This window comes from Pteropus alecto, unplaced genomic scaffold, assembly GCF_000325575.1.
Source record: "Pteropus alecto unplaced genomic scaffold, ASM32557v1 scaffold103, whole genome shotgun sequence".
NCBI classification, from domain to species: domain Eukaryota; kingdom Metazoa; phylum Chordata; class Mammalia; order Chiroptera; family Pteropodidae; genus Pteropus; species Pteropus alecto.
The window spans coordinates 2282906-2300701 of record NW_006436288.1 but is presented as its reverse complement, the minus strand read 5'-3'; the positions used below and the strand labels follow the sequence as shown (position 1 = coordinate 2300701).

Here is a 17796-nt window from a genome sequence, read left to right as displayed (position 1 = left end):
ACTAAATTTGGGGTACTCTCAAATCATCTTCAAACAATAAATAGTGTTTAGGCTGATTGCAAATAAAACAGAGAAGGCACCAGAGTTATAATAAGTGGAATAGGAATATCTTGTTGTTGTTGTTGTTGTTGTTGTTGTTGAATAGCAAGCATCATTCAAAAAAGACTAAAGAAGGACAGGGATAACATTCTAAAAGTTCAGAACATTCTAAAAGTTCTATTACCTGACTAGAGAGCTAAGCAGTTCTGGGCTAATAATGTCTGAGTCCTAAGAGTAAAGGAGAATTCCCACATTTTCATGTTAGAAAAGCAACAGAGCATATGGAACACATAATTTTAAAAGTAAAGCTCTTCATTCAAATCCCAATTTGCCCCTACCTAACTGTGTGAGCTCATAAAGCATTTAATTTTGTCAAGTCTCAGTTTGCCTATCTGTAAAATGGGATGATAATAATACTAACTCAATGGGTTATTGTGAAGGTTACTGAGATAAATAATATGCCTGAAACACTGTGTCCTTCATAAAGTTTAGAAGTCACTCATAATGGTTATTCTCACACAGAGGACTTCCCTTTCAGAGTTTGTCTTAGACCAGTACTCACCCTGTGTAGGTCAGAAAACCATATTAAAAAGAGTTCTTGTAGGAAAGAAAATGATTATGTGTTTTAGAAATAGTTGGCAAAAAGAAGTTAGCTGACCAAAAAATATGAACTATGCATATGATTATGAAAATAAAATTTAAAGTGAGGACATTTATCAAAGAATAATGTTTATAGAATACTGTTAATATAAATCTACTACGTATTACAAGAAAAGCATTTGTAATCATCATACTACAAAAATGTGTCTTGGAGGAAACTACAATTTTTGTTTTTCAAATAGTATATGAAAAGATGGTAAATGCTGAAGATGACTTTTCTGGTAATTAATGCCATTCCTAAAATGATATAAAACTTTTCAGATTATTTAAACATTTATAGAATTGCCACCACATCTGGATGATTTATATTATTATGAAGTACTTTCATATGGCTACAGTCCTTTATAGTCATCCATTTAACTAGACTATAAAAACCCTGAAGAAATTAGTGTAGAACTGGTCTTAAACTGGTCTCAGAAAATGTCTACAGGACCGTGCTCATACTGAGTTCTCAAAAACTTTTGTATTTGTTATGTGATTAATTGCTTCTGATTAATTTCTTGTGCCTTTTGAAGGAGCAAATTCACTGATGAGAAATTGTCTCCACAGGTGGAAACCATTGGTGATGCTTACATGGTAGCTAGTGGTTTGCCTAAGAGAAATGGCAATCGGCATGCTGTAGACATTGCCAGGATGGCCTTGGATATCCTTAGCTTCATGGGGACCTTCGAGCTGGAGCATCTTCCTGGACTCCCAATATGGATTCGCATTGGAATTCACTCTGGTATGGAGTTCGGCATTGTAGCAATTGGGAACCATGTGTACCACTGTGCACCAGCTCAATAAGAAAGGATAAAGGGTCTTCAAATGTGATCAGCATCCACGTGAGGTTTACTCATAAATCTGTCTTCCAAAAATTAGATCCCATTACATATCTTGACATAATTAGACCCAGTCCCTAGAGAATTCTAGAAAACAACACCTTTGATTGCACCTTTGACTCTTGGAATGATAAACATCAACCATGTGCCAAAATAGCAACCAATAGATTTCCTATTTAAATCATTGTATTTACTGTTTCATTTATCTTCCCCCTATTCCCTCCCACTCCCCCACCCCAATCTTTTGTATTTTTTTCCACTAAAATATTATAGTATCTTAAATGGATTAGTTTATCTATGTGGGGGGGGGGTCGGAAATAGCTGTTCAAATTCCTATAATAAATGGGCATTTATATTCCTCCCACCCCCCTCATGTGACCCAGGTATTTTCTGAACCTGGGTTACTTCAAAGACTGTGACAGTTACCCAACCTTGAATGCAGAGATTTGAAATGTTTTACAAATATAGTTGGAGATGAACTCGTGAGTCATCTAGATTAATCCTTTACAGGGCATAAATTATCTTTTAGGTTCTAAGATAATAATATAGCCACTTTTAGAATAATCTCAGGATTCCCTGAAAACTCACCATTTTCAAAGCCAACGCATTCCATTATTGAATAATTTTAATTGTTAGATGGCCTTTCCCTATGTTAAATTAAATTGCATCTTTCCATAATTTTTTGTCATTGCTCCTTTTTATGTCATCCAAGTCTCACAGAAGACTCAGAGTACAGAAAACCCAAGAGATCACTCCAGGCTTTGTGGCAAGGACCAGACAACTGCATTTGCAAAAGTCATCCTGTATCCACAGTGCCTAGCACAGAGCCTGGCACTAAATATTTATTGAGTAATCAATCAGTGAGATTCTCTAAGTGATAATAAATAGAAGTTAAAAATTTGCTGCCACATCTTTGATAGCCAGGAACGTAGAGATAGCCTTCCCCAATCGTGTCCACAGCCAAATGTCATAACGTTTTCATATACACATGAGGGAATTTCCTGAGCACCTCCCTAGCCAGCAACAGCATACTGTCTCCTTTCTGACCCATAGAATTATCAGGCCTGGAGGAAGGGACAGCAGCAGGTCTGACTGAACCAAGTCGGAGAGAATGGAGCTCTGGGTCCTGGCCCAGTCTCTTTTCCCCTGTGAGCTACTCAATGCCTGAGCTGACCACCAGGGCCCAAGTGCTGCCATATTGGGCTGGAATGCGAGTAGATATTTGGCACACATACCTTATATCTAGGTATTACCTTAGAATTTAGCCCTAAGAAATTAAAAGGTTGCAGTTAAATATTGGTGGGGAGAAACAAGACAATATCTTCAGGGATTTTCTATTTCCAGGCCCTTCCTAGCTTTTTTACTCTATTTTTAAAATGAAAAGTCACTTGTGATTAGACCTAAGGCACAGACCAGATATCTTCTGATCAAGTAGCTACTGCTACTGTCTTCCCTTCTGTAGGATTTTTTCTGCTTTTGATTGATTGTTTTTGTGTGTGTATGTGTTTCTTTTTTGTTAATTTTGTATTGTTTTGCATTGAACCTAACAGGGAAGGGTTCAGCACTCGGGGAAACATCCGGTATTTTGATTTTTTTCAGTGTTCGTAAACACAAAGTATTCGTAGATTAAATCTATAAAGACACTCATATAGATCAAAAACCCCATAAGCTAATTGGAAAATCAATAGTTACCTCTCTCCAAAACCTGGCTTTCCAGTTTGCTGAGTTAATCTTTAACTTCTAAAATCTGCAACTCCTTGCATTCAGTCATTCTACACAAATACTTGATTAAACCACCTTTTCTCCCCACCTAATATGCCATTAGGCATATTTACCTTGACTTTGTTCCTCCCCCACCCCCACCCCCATCCCATTGCATTCAAAGGTGCATGAAATGCTCAGGGAAGATTATGTCACGTGCTTGTCTCCTGGGCCTTCCATCATCATGCCACCAATCCCAGAAATGCTACTCTGCCTTAAACAAAAATTAAATAAAACAAACTTGGGCCACTGACACTTCGAGTCACTGGCCATCCAGAAGTTCAGAGCTCGGGGCTGTATGGCTCATCATAGTAAGCAAGCGGTGGGATGGTCTTCATCCTTCCTGAGAGCTTCTATTTAGAATATTAGGGATGACTTCCCACCTTTGCAGCCCAGATCTCTGATGCTTTCTTGTTTTGTGCAAATGTTCTTTTCTGTGCGAGAGCAACTTACTTTCTGAAAGCATGCATTGAATAATGATGCTTCCCTCACTGAATACTTTAAAGCAGAGCTCACTTTTAACACCCTCAGATGCTTCTCCATAAAGTAAAGCATTCAGCCTCATGACCCTGAGAAGAGGCTGACCCACCTTAACTCCTCTCTGCGATTTCTGTTGCCTCCACTTCTGCTTTCTGCCTGTTGCAGGTCCCTGTGCTGCTGGAGTTGTAGGGATCAAGATGCCTCGTTATTGCCTATTTGGAGATACCGTCAACACAGCCTCTAGAATGGAATCCACTGGCCTCCGTAAGAAGGGAGATCGTCTTTCTTAGAGAACAAAGATTCTGCCTTCCAAAGAGGGAATTGTAGGGTAAAATGCACAATAAGTGCCAGCGAGGTGAAGAATGACCCTTCACATTGACCGAACATGAGCCTGTGGCAGTTCAGTCCTTGCTACATTTGTTTTTGTTGTTGCCGTTTACTGATAATTATTTTGTTCTTCCCTTTGGCTCTGTTTTAGACTATTTTTATTGGTTTTGGTTCATTTGCAACGCATTCAGGCATGTTCTACCTGGAATAGTCATGAAATTTAGCATAGATCCATGTAAGTTAAAAAAAATTCAGTGGACTAGGTATGGAGCATACACCTTGGATCACTTTCTTATTTGTCTTTTATTCCCAATCCTGAGAATTGGTTTTAGTAAAGAAAAATATAAGTATTTGTTGTGCACAAAAAAAAACTCTATATTGATTATATTTTTAAGTGTTCTTTCACTAAAATATCTAAGCTGTCAAGAACACCAGAAATAAATGTCGTGAATCAAGGAGAAACAAATGTGGCCATAGAAAAGATTTCAAAATAGACAAGACTTTCATTGATCTATTTTGCATTTCCAGCCTTGAGAATTCATGCGAGTGGCTCCACAATAGCCATCCTGAAGAGGACCGAGTGCCAGTTCCTGTATGAAGTGAGAGGGGAAACATACTTAAAGGTAAGGGCTCCACAGAGACAGTACCCAGAAAAAGCACTCAGCAGCTCCCGTGGGCCACCAGTGGTCAGTAATATTAAGGAGCATGAGATGAAGGATTCTTTTCTGTACCTTCTACACTGATCACTTGCTATCCTACGATGATCACCCGCTCTCCCCTGCAGGAGAAGCCATCACTAAAGAATGTGAAGAACTCAGAACTTTACTTCAAAGAGCCCTTTTGGTATTTTGAATTATGACCACTATGTTATAAAATGCTGCCACCATTTTTTCCACATGTATCCAGATTTTGCCCCCAATTCCTCCATATCCCAGAGCTTCAATCTGGTTCAGGACTAACTTAAGTCAGAGTCCCCATCTCTTTACATCCTTGCTCTTACTGCAAGATGCTGCCACTCTCTAAGGCCACCTCTCTTGCCAGTTGCTTTATCATTCTAAAGCTCCGGACCAGAAAATCGTGAGGAATGGCCCTAGACTTCTGACTCAGCATCGTCTGAGTACTGGTTAAAATGCAGATGCCTAGACTCTCCACCAGCCTTACTGACTCAGACTCTCTGTGGGTGTAGATCAGGATCTATAGTTTTGACAAGTACTCAAAGTGATTTTGATGCTCACTGAAGTTGGAGAATCACTGCCCTAGACTCTCCATGCTGTTCTTTGCATTTAGAACAGCTGCCCTTCACAGCCACCAGATGTCTCCACTTGGCTCTCAGGCTGCTTTTCGAAGGTCATTACAATCTTTTCACCATTGATCTGAAACCAACTGTTAATCTGAAGTCAGCTGATAATCTTACTGACTGTAAGATTATCTGTCCCAGTAGCCGTAGTGCTTCTGGCCTTTACGCTGTGATTGCCACTTGGAAAAGCCCCCTTCCATGTAGCAGGGTGCTAACACCACACTTGCTTTTTCAATCTTCCATAAATACATTGTCTGCACAGAGTATTTTTCCCAAAATAGAAGTGGTTTACGAATTATTACAGTTCGAGCACAGCCAAAAAACCATGATTTTAAAAACAGCGATTTTTAAAAAAAAAATATGACCATCTAGTCTCCTTTTCAAATACTAGCTCTGTAGAAACAGGATTTCCAGTAAGTTTCCATTGATTTTATAGCCTCCAGACGAGCTCAGCAAACATCGCTTAATGAGTGTTTATTATGATGCACATGTGTTTATATTTTACACACTTAAGGTCGAGGAAACAGTGGCAAAGTTTTGTGACAAACTTCGTGGCAAAAAGGGCTGGAAGAAAATATGGACAATGAAAATTGGTTGGATTTGTTGGAGGAGCAGGACTGTCGATGAATTTTCTTCCTTTTGCATTTAGAGTTCTTGTAATGTTGCTATAGTGATATTTTGAAATGTCTTTTGGGGAAAAAGAAAACTCTACTTTGAAAAAAAAACATGATGTCTGGTGAATGAGAGCCTTATTTTTAAAAAGGCACTTGGAAATAGAGATTTGTCTAGAGATAATGTGACTCATATCCAGAGTGTGAGCTATACCGAAACATGGGCACTGATGAGAAACGCGCAGGTGGAAGTGTCTTGGAAAAGGACACTTGTCCCAGCGGTGGGCTAGAACTGAACTGTCTCATGGGCCTTCTTGTGTACCCGCACCTTTCTTGTCTCACTAGGGAAGAGGAACTGAAACCACCTACTGGCTGACCGGGGTCAAGGACCAGGAGTACAACCTGCCAACCCCTCCTACTGTGTAAGCTGCTGGGTGTGGTGGGGAAGTACAAGGGAGTGGAGGTTGGCTTTGTAGGTTGTGCTACATACAGCCAATTTAATTATTGGCAAGTGCTTTGCCAGCGGCAATGACATTGAGTACAAGGCCAAGGACTACACACGTGAGAAGTTTAGAAATCTCCCTTCTCTGGCTGCTAGAAACTGGGCGTTTCAGGCATGCTCAGGGGAACAGTGGACAGTTGAGAGCTCATTTCTTGCATGTCTGGTTCTGAGAGTAGATCATGCTAGAGGCAAAAAACGTATTTCCATCCTTGCCTACAGCTCTCTGCTGGGCCACCTGGTGAAAACGGGACCTCCCTCAGCTCCAGGACTGTGGTTCTGGGTTTACCCATGGAGTCTGTGTTCTCCCTGAGATGAGGAAGACAAGGTTTTGGGTTTAACTGACAAGTTTCAGTTCCCCTGAAGGTGATTCAAATGATTATCCAGTTGCACATTTGTTGCTATAATCAGTCATGTGGCTGTTGCCGTGGCTTTTGCTATGGTAGAGAAACCCTGTCTTGCAGACTCCTAGATCCTGGACCTCAAAAGATGGCAAACCTTTAGAGATGTCAAAACAACCCAGATCTTTTCAGGTGCACGGGGAACTGGGTCCCCTACCAGGAGTGCCCCAGGCCCATTCCAAACTCTTGAAACACTCCATCCATTCTGAATCCTCCCCAAGCAAGATCTATACTCCCAGGAATGTGTGAGACCAAGTTTTCAGGGTTGTGTTACGGGGGCCTAGCATTGTGCTGGCTTCTTTCCCCTCCTTGCAGTGGCATATGTAAATTCAAAAGCACTTCCAAATTCCGGCAGCATGGCGTTTCACTTTGAAATTGAAATATAATTTTTTGCTTGAAATATATTCTGCTTTTTCTACAACTACACAGAGCAGGATGACAGTCCTTTTAGCTCATCCAAGGCAAGGCTCATTTTTGTATTCTCTGGACTTCCTGTGTTTAGCACAGAAGCAGCCCTCCATAAGTATTTGGTAAACTGATTGTTCTGGAGCTAAGGAATATTTTGTATGAATTGCTGAGAAGTTCCATTTCCCCTCTCATTCACTTTCCAGGGAGAATCAACAGCGTTTGCAAGCTGAATTTTCAGATATGATTGCCAACTCTTTACAGAAAAGACAGGCTGCAGGAATAAAGAGCCGAAAACCTACACGGGTAGCTAGCTACAAAAAAGGCACTCTGGAATACATGCAATTGAACACAACAGACAAGGAGAGCACCCATTTTTAAACCTAAATGAGATCCAAGAACTCAGGTAAATGAAGTACAGCCACACTTAGGCAGCACCTCAAGGTTCTTGAACATCTCCGTTTCCCTGAGACCTCAGTGGGACAGAAGAAGAGTCAGATGCATTCTACTGAGCCTTGGCTGCCCTGTTTGTAACATTTTGAAGAAATATTATAGAACATTCTGGAAAAGTAAATTATCTTTTTCTCTGGAGCCTCATCTCAACAGTTGCTCTAGGGAACGTCAAGCTAAGAAAGAGAAATGAATGTATTATCTCGAAGTTGAGGAGATTTTGTTCTCAATTCATTTATTTTGTTTTTGTTTTGTTTCATTTATTGGCTCTTTTTTCTCTGTATTCATGATAGGATTTTTTAAATTGTCACAATTATATGTTAAGTACTTTGTCTCCATTAAATTATAATTTTTTTTGAAGAAAATATGCTATATATTAGTTAGGAATAAAAGTTAAAAGTGTACTGAGTCTGTGTATGTGTTTCCACCTTTTCCAACCATTTTCCTGAAATGCACTAGCTGCCATCTTGTGCTCGCTTAAAAGCTGACTAAACTCCCCCACATAGAAGCAGGGCATGGCTAGCACTTCTGCTCAGGGCCAAGAATCTTGATGTTCAGCATCGCCTGCTGTGCATAAGAGGATCTTCTGCCTAGCCCTCTACCGTGGGAGGCAAAGCCTGCGGCTCTCTCGGGTCAGGAATAAAGTCAAATCCTGTTTACCTGTAAAGTCAAATATCCCCTTCCCACCATCTGGCAGCCATCTCCTGCCCCTTTTTATGGTACCCAGTATAACTCAGTTGCTTGAAATTTCTGGAGAGATGGTGAAAGTCAATTGGTGTTGAGTAGACTAGAATCAGCAAAGGCAAGACAAGCAGTTAACACTTCTGGCACTACCCCTCAGAATGAAAACAACTACTTCAAAAACATTACTCCCCATCCAGGCCTCTGCTCTGAAAACCGCTCCAGAGATTGAGAAACATGTATGTCTTCTCTATCACCTGGAAAAGCAGAAAATTGAAAACTAATAAATTATCTCCTGATATACAGGTTGAGAACTTGATATGCAGCAAGAGTCCTCATTTGGAATCTGGAGGTTTATAATCTGTGCCTCAGGCTTTTTGCATGAGGATGAGGTCGTGATGTGAAAGTTCTTGGTCATTCATTTAGTAAACATGCATTGAGCATCTCTTCTTATTCTAGGAACTGGGTTTGGTGTTGGAATTATGGAAACATGATCTTTCTGAGCTTTGAATTTTATAGAGGAGAGAGAAATGTAAAGAGATAAGTGGATTTGGGTACGAAACAACATTCTTGACAGCAGACAAACTTAGCAACTCGAAGAGCAACCAGGAAAACTCAAAATCATCTTTAATGTTAAGAGGCATTGCTAAAACAACTTCTCAACTGAGGGCTCACATTTATCTTCTATTATAGAATCTACGTGGTTGTGAAACATTTCTTGACCTTTAAACAAATGGGTGGCCTCAGCTTGTCCACTTAGCAATGCAGATATGTGATACCAGTGGAGACAGTGAAGAAGAATGGGACCCATATAAGGGTCAAATTCCACACCGCTCTTTTCTGGATGTGAATTAATTAATGTCTCTAAGCTCCTGATCTTTCATTCATAAACCATGAATCATAATACCCACCTCAAGAAGTTGTTAAAAAGAATGTTTTTTAAATGAAATTTATCAAGCACTTAGGACAACGTTGGTTCTATAGTAGGTTCCCAACAAATAACATCTGCCTTCAACTTTTCTTCTCCCTCTGCTGGCTTAACAAATCAAAACTACAAAATTTCAATCCCAGGACTTGCATGTGCACAAAGAATACATAAGATAATTTGTTTTTAACAGTTGATTATAGAATTTTTTAAATGTACCAAAAGCAGAGGGAATGGCTAATTAAGACCTACATAGTCACCATCTGTTTCAAGAATTATGAATGTTTTTTAACCTTGTTTCAGCTATCTTCCACCAACCTTGTTTGTTTTGCCAGATTATGTTAAAGGAAATTTCAAATATTATATCTTTCACCTATAAATACCTCCATATATCTTTTTAACAGACGACTGACAAGCTTTTTCTGTAAATCTTTTAGGCTTTGTAGGCCAGACTGTCTCTGTTGCAACTACAGTTAGTTGACCCTTGAACAAAACAGGTTTGAACCATGCAGGTTCACTTATATGTGGATTTTTAGAAATAAATATATTGAAAAATTTTTTTGGAGATTTCCTTCTTACCATGAAATAATCATATCAATTACACTAGGCTACCATAAATTAATCATATTGCTGTTTCTTCATTATTGATGCCTGAATTGTTATACCTGCAAATAAATATGAATTTCTTTTTCACATTATCTTTTTATTTTTGATGTCTAGTGTTAGTAATACATATAACATCTACAGTGTTTTGTATCATATAAGACAATATTGATATAGGTACTGACAGACAGATGATTCATCTTGTAACCAGATTATATAAACTTACAATATCTATAAATACAGTATAGCACTATAAATATATTTTCTCAAAAAAAGAAAGTGAGAACTTATTATCAGTAGACTTACTCTACAATAAATGTTAAATAAAGTTCTTCAGACAGAATAAATATGATACCAGATAGAAACTTGGATCTTCACAAAGAAATGAGGCATATTGGAAATGTAATATATAAAAATATAAGGAATTTTTTTCATTTTTAATTATTTTGAAACAATTCATGTTTACCTTTTTGTTTTCAGTTTCCTGTTGGATAGTGCAAATTTAGAAAATTGTAGTTTTGTTCTGGTTTGCTTTTTGACCTTTCACCAAAGGAGATGCATAAATGCAAATAAAAAAAGAACATGAAAAGATGTTCAACATTATTAGTCATTAGTAAAATGTAATTAAAGCCACAATGAGATAGCAATACATACTTATTAAAATGGCTAAAATTATAAATCTGACACTATCAAATGCTGATGAGGACACAAAGCAAATAGAACTCACACATTGTTGGCAGAAATGTAACATGGTACAGAAACTTTAGAAAATAGATTTGTCGTTTTACGGAGTTAAATATACATTTACCATAAGATCCAACACTCTCACTCCTATGTGATTATACAAATAAAATAAAAACCATATTTACACAAATACATGTTCTTGAATGTTTTATATTAGCTTTATTCATAAGTATCAACTGGAAACAACTGAGATTTTTTTTCAACAGGTGAATTGATAAAGGAACTCTGAAGAGCCCATACAATGAAATACTACTCAGAAATAAAAAATAAAGAATGATTGTTTTGCATGACAACATGAATGAATCTTAAGTGCAGCTCTCTACGTGAAAGAGGCCAGACATAAAAGATTATATATTGTCTATGGCTATGCTACCCTGAACACACCCAATCTCATCTGATCTCAGAAGCTAAGTAGGGTTGGGCCTGTTTAGTACTTGGATGGGAGACTACCTAGGAATACCAAGAGCTATAGGCAATTTTTAAAAAATTATATATTATGTGATTTCATTTACATGATATTCTAGCAATGGGAAAATTATGGGGATCAAAACCAGATCAATTGTTGCCAGTTTTGTGGAGGGAGAATTTGACTACAAAGAGATAGAACAACTGAATTTGGAGAGTGATGTCACTACACTGTGTGATACTGTGGTGGCAAATACATGGCTCCATGCATTTGTCAAAACCCTAGAATGATACACCACAAAAGAAGAATTTTACTGTAAGCAGGTTTTTAAAAAGCAACCAGATGTGGATGGAAGCCAAGATGGAATGCAGACTGTGACAAATGAATCAAACTGTATTATACAGAATGGCATGATCTCACTACAGAGGTTGGTAAAGAAAAGAGCTGACGTAAGTAACTTTGGAAAATATTGTAAGGCTAAAAACAAAAGGATTGTACAAAACATCGTAATCTAATTGAGCAGTTTTTTCCTCAGAAGAGTGTGGGTTAGAATTCTGAAACTGAATACTAAGGTTGAGAGAATAAGTATATACATTTTAGATATGAACAACAGGTTTCTCATTCAGAGGGGAAAAAAGTTATAAATAAGCAAACAAGGAATGCTAGCATTAACCTTGAAGAGCTGGATTAGATCAGAGGTATCGTTATGAATCATGCAGATTAGATAGGTAGATAGATGATTGATAGATAGATAGATAGATAGATAGATAGATAGATAGATAGATAGATAGATAAATGTATATGTATCTATATATTAACCTACTGATAGGACCTAGAAGTAGTGACAATAGCAATGAACACAACTAGTGTCCAGATAGTGGTTTGTAAGTACCATTCTTAACAGGAACCAGGGTTCCTTGAAGATGTAATCGATTTCAAGGCCAGGGGAAAAAAAAAAATACAAAATAAGCCTGGAGCATCGTGTTGCCAGAAAGTAATGAAGTGCTGAAAAAAATACACAAATGTCAAAATGACAGAAATCAATCTAAAAGATAAAGGAGCTCAATGGTCAAAGTTGGAAAAAATTTAGCAGTAAAAAGAGAGTATTAGATAATAATTTTAAAAATAAAGTAAATATCTACAATTCCATACTGATATAAATAAATGATTAAATATAATAAGTGATGGAGAAGAGAGAACTATTCTTTGTAGGAGAATCCAATTAATAAATGTAAAAAAAAAAAAAAATGGAGGAAAACAAAAATGACTATGAGAACACCAGAATAATAATTGTTATAGGCAAGGTCCACCAATTAATGCTAAAATTAGTGAGTGAAAATTTAAGGAGAAATAGGATATTCACATAGTTTCAAAGAATCTCCTTTCAAATGTTGATTATTAGAAAGGAAAAGTAGTAATTTAAAGTGAAGCAGCCTCAGAAACCACCTTAGCAAGATAATTAAGGCTAATTCTACCAGTAATAAGACATATTAACATCATGTGCCCCCTGCTCTGTTGCACTGAGAGGGGTCCATCACCTGTGTGATGTTCTTTAAAATGCATAACTTCAATCTAACCATGAGAAACATCAGACAAACTCAAATTGAGAGACATTCTATAAAGTTATAGAAAGAAAAGTTCTAGAAAGAAAATTGGAGGAAACAGTGAGACCCTAAGAGAATTAGCTTATAAGAGATTTTATCTTAGATTGAAGAGCTAAGAAATGAAATGTTTGAAGTTACAGAGATGACCAATAGTGGCACTGATTCATTAATAATGCAAGGTGAGAGAACAAAATAGAGAGTATTATGACTGAATCGACTCTATCGAACCTAGCAGGAAGTCACATAATATCTGAGTTTATAAAACAAGAAACAATAATACAGGCATATTGTTTTAATCCATGTTGACAACCTTCAGAAGACCTAAAGGCAGAAACAGTAAAATGGGACAACCCCAGAGACGTGGAACTAGGGGAAGAGTATAGCTCAGGTGACCTGCTTCTCATTATAAACACTAATTATATTTGTATATTTTTAACCATGTGCATTAATTATTTAAGTCATTTTTAAGAAATAATCTTTTTTTCATAAAATTGGGGACTACTGGGTTTTTAACAGATTCAGACTAAAATTTCTTTAAAAATTAAATGTTGCCCATATGTACAAAATGAGACTAAATTATAGAAGGAAAAAAAAAAAACTCATGCAAATTTTTTTTTTAGAAATCTACCTGTTGCACAAAGTAAGTACTCCTGTCTTTCTGAGAGCTTCTTTTTAAAGATCATTTAGCCTTTGTTTTTGTAACTGAAAAAAGAAAAATCAACAAAAAAATGATGTGGGAAATTGGTTTTTTTTGTGACTGAGTTACTTTAGTTTTAATTCGACTCCCAGGTGGTAGACCAGCTGTTGGATGATGTGTTCTGAAAAGGACCTTGTTCTATTAAGTGGTGATAAGTTAACCATTCTTGAAATATAAGAATTTTCATTCCAGAATTCTCACGGAGAATGGCTTCGTCTTGGTAGCAATAGCATATTGTTTTCACAATTGCTAAGAATTATACGGGATACAACTCAGGTACAGCCAATTGGAAGAGAGGCATAGAGCAAGGTAACGAGAGGGGGCAAGGGACATGCAGAGCTTTCGAGCCCTCTCCAGGTGTGCCACCCTCACAGCATTTTGATGCGTTCATCAACTCTAGAAGCTCTCGAGACCCCATGGTTTGGGGATTTTTGTGGAGATTTCCTTATGTAGTCATGATTCATTAAATTAGTAACCATTGGTCTAATCTCTGGCTCCTCCATCTCTCCAGAGATGAGGGGTCAGGGGCAAAAGTTCTATGGCTGGTTTTTATGGTGACCAGTCCATATCCTGAGGCTATCCAGGGGCACCCAGCCTTTGGTCATCTCATTAGCATGCAAAAGACACTCTTATCATTCAGGAAATTCTCAGGGTTTTAGGAGCTTTGTGCCAGGAACAGAAGAAAGACCAAGTATATTTTTTTTATTATTCTACAGTAGACTTGCTGAAAGTGGACAGGTTGGGAATAAAATGAGGAGCCAACTCGCAGCTCCCAGAAACTGCTATTTTGAATGTGGTGCTCAATATACAGCAGCTATTATTAGTAGGATAACACTATATACTTATTATTTATAATAGGTGTTGATTGGATACCTAGGGCTGTGTTTTGTGTGCTGCTCTTGAGAAGGGACATCACTTGTAAAATTCTTAATCTTTTAGCAGGAAATGAAATGAGACTTCTCTTGCAGAGTTAATCTTTTTAGTAAACCTAGTTAAGTTTTCTTTCCTTCTTCCTATGGAAAAAGGCCCTCTCCCTCAAATCCTGATAATTGCCCTGGCGAATCAGATCCTCTGACTATTGATAAGGGTCATCAGCTCATTGTTAAAAAGAAATGGTGTTAAGCCATACAGGGCTCTTAGAGTCTGAGAGGGGAGGGGACGTTAGGCCAAAGGTCTTTTTCCTCTTTAAGAAACATATTAACCAACGCTGTTTCCCTTTACTCACTTAATAGGTAAATCAATAATAGAAATTAATAGATATATGATTTATATAATAAGCTTTTATCCTCTTTTCCTTGTCTAGGGACTGAGGTGGCCCTTTAGCAGGAAACCCAAGACCCCACTAGGCGATTCACAGCAGGAAGCAGATATGGAAGAAGAAACCTCCTATTCCTCAAGACATCCATACTAATAAGGTGGTTCATGGCTCTTAGAAAAGAGGTAGGCAGGAAAGTTAGTTAGGGGGTTTTGGGTCTGCCTGCAAAGACACTGAGGTCATCCTATCCTAGAAGGGGTCTGCCCTAATCCACCCACAATTAAGCAAGCCAGAAGGCATTTTTTAACTCACACAAAGAAACCAATAGGCACAAAATTAGGTACCAGTTTAAGCCAGTCACTCGCACCTATGCAATGAAGACCCCAACTACCTTCAACTCCCCTGAGCCTCATTATACCATCATTATAATATGATATCTATGCCCGGAAGTTCATTAATATCATTATAACAGACTGAATTCTGGGAACAAACATGCGCAGAAAGCAAAATGATGAATTACTGAGTCCTGTCAATCTTAGTTGTCAATCAAGGAAGCCCACTCCTCTAAGAAAAGTAACCACCCACAGCAAATAGGGATAAAAACCTCAAAGGCTTTGTTACCAGGCCTTTTGAGCCACGTTTCTCTTGCTCGGGTCCGCTTCCACTTCTGGAAGTATACCTTCCTTTGTAATAAAACTCTTCTTTTCTACTGTATTTCAGTGTCTTGCTCAATTCTTTGTTGAGACATCAAGAACCTGGAAGATGCACCGGGAGAGGATCCCACTCTCCGGTAACACTCTCAGTCTATTAATTACCAGTGTTGTCGCTGGACTGGCCCTCGTGGCTCTTATTATGATTGCAAAACACCCTTCAGCAATAATTATCAGGAAATTTTGGGAAAAAGTTTTATTATGTCGGGGAGGAACAAACTTTCCTCTACCCTCAAGGTTCTTGTGGCTGGTCATGAGACAGATTAGTAAAAAAAAAAAATAACCAAATTTAATACATACATATGTATGGGAACCCCACATACATGAGGGAGAGACCCCCAAATTAAGAAGGTTCAGAGAAAGGAAACGTGGATATATAAGACATCCTGAGTTAGGGATGAAATAATGTGCCTTGAGGGCTTCGAAGGGTCATTGCAGGATGATAAGAAGAGCAGGTGTTTATTAAATAGAAATGTCCTGCCCTATAAATAGGACAAAAGAGATTATCTCTGATAATCTCTTACTATAGGCAAGGCCTCTAATTCAAGTCTTCCTAGCTGGTTAAGGAAAGGGCCGAAGTTTCTCTTGAGCCCGAGGCTAAAGTTGCCTTTAGCTCAAAATGATTTGCATACCACAGAGGCACATCTCAAGGTGACTGTTCTGAACCACCATAATTACAGGTCCAGGGAATTACAGGGCACACCTGGGGCCACACAGCAAGGTTACAATAAGGGGAGGGGGCGGTGGTTTGCAGCATGCAGTGAGCTCAAGCCTAAGGTTCTCTTTTTATTGGGGTCAAGGGTGAGGGTCTAAGGTTTCAGGACTCACTTTATTGGTGAACTTAAAACATAAGAGCAGAAATTTCGAGCATGGGAAGAGAAAAAAACAAGTGGCCCAAAAGGTCAGTTATCAAAATCAACAAAGATTTCTAAATTGAAAGAGCGTGCACCCCCCAACCTTCCAGGGGCTTGGCTCTTTAGTTTTGTGACGGCTACAGCCATTGTTGTCGGAGATGCCCCTTTTTTGAAGTGGATGCCTCAGCAATAAAGCTTAAGGCATTCACTTGCATTAAAAAAAGAAGAAAAGCTGTCAGGGCTCACACTACAGGCTGCTTGTGACAAATAACCACAATCTTGGTGGCTTTAAAAAAAAAAAACACAGAAATTTATTCTGTCACAGTTCTAGAGGACAGAAGTCTGAAATCAAGGTGTTTGCAGGGTCGTGCTCCCTCTGAAGTCTCTAAGGGAGAGCCCTTCCTTGACCTCTTCCAGCTTCTGGTAAATTCCATGACTCCAATCTCCGTGTCCATAGGCCCTTCACCACTCCTCCTCTCCTGACATGTGGGTAGTTATTGAGCTGAAGGTAATTAAGACCCAGCAGACTCAGGAAAAGCTTTTTATCTCTCTCTTAACTGTGTAAAAGGATTTATATAGGTGCCCTGTACCAGGAAGAGAGTTACTACCTTTTATATCAGAAAGACTTGGCAGGTCAAACATTTGTTTACCAAACATTTGCTCTTCTCTTCCTGTGAATTGTCTTCATCCCCTTCAAAGTCCCAGACCCCTGTCCCTCTCCTGTTCAGGAAGGCATATAAGCCTCAATTGCCTGACTGCCTGTGAGTCTCCAATTTTATGGGGTTCCTACTATGCATGAAACTAAATTTGTTTTTTTCCTGTTACTCTCTCTTATGTCAATTTAATTCTTAGACCAGCCAAAGAACCTAGAGGGGGGAAAAAGGGAAAAGTTTTCCATCTCTTCACTATCCTCTATGTTTCTCTTATAAGGACACTTGTCATTCAATTTAGGGCCCACCCAGGTAATCCATAATGATCTCTGAAGATCTTTCACTTAATTACATCTGCAATGAATCTTTTGCCAAATAAGGTCACATTCATAGGACAAACATATCTTGGGGGATCATTATTCAACCTACTACACACACATTCTGCCCTACTATATCATCTCGAAAGGGAGGCACAGGCTTCCTCTTTTACTTTATTCATTCCCAAGGCAGAGAAGTTGAGATACAGATCTGGGCAAAAGCCAATGAGGAACTAGAGCATTCTGTGGGAGACGCGAATGCAGATCCTTAGTGTTTTCTTCCTCTTCTTGACTCCGCTCCAGACTTCTGCGACCAGGAAAGCACAAGGGTAAAATCCACAGAAAAGAACCCTGTTGTTGGCAGGTGGAGATAGGAACTACTTAAGCTTTGGAGGAGTGGCAGATTAGACAGAAATTTGAGCATCTCTTGGGCACTTTATCAACATTATCTCATCAATGCCCATAGCAGTACCTCATTTTGTAACTGAAAAAACTATGGTTCAGAGTTCAAGCTACTTGCCATACTTATTGGTGGAAACAGGATTTGAAACCAGGTCTGCCTGGCTGCAAAGTCTCTATTCTTTCTGTCAAGCCCAGCA

The 17796-nt window shown here is 38.5% G+C and overlaps 1 protein-coding gene and 1 pseudogene across 2 annotated transcripts in view; both read left to right on the top strand.

Annotated features, from left to right (window-relative positions):
- The window catches only part of GUCY2C (guanylate cyclase 2C), a 60180-nt gene extending 52025 nt beyond the window's left edge, over window positions 1-8155 (top strand). For both annotated transcript variants that reach the window (XM_015589990.2, XM_006912643.3), the window contains exons 23-27: window positions 1249-1423; window positions 3927-4025; window positions 4617-4711; window positions 6342-6418; window positions 7508-8155. In XM_015589990.2, coding sequence (XP_015445476.1) covers window positions 1249-1423; window positions 3927-4025; window positions 4617-4711; window positions 6342-6418; window positions 7508-7682 — 621 coding nt within the window. In that variant the 3' untranslated portion in view covers window positions 7683-8155. The remainder of the gene's footprint in view (window positions 1-1248; window positions 1424-3926; window positions 4026-4616; window positions 4712-6341; window positions 6419-7507) is intronic.
- A 2905-nt stretch (window positions 8156-11060) lies between these two features.
- Window positions 11061-11179, top strand: LOC112480334 (annotated as a pseudogene).
- Window positions 11180-17796: the final 6617 nt, after the last annotated feature.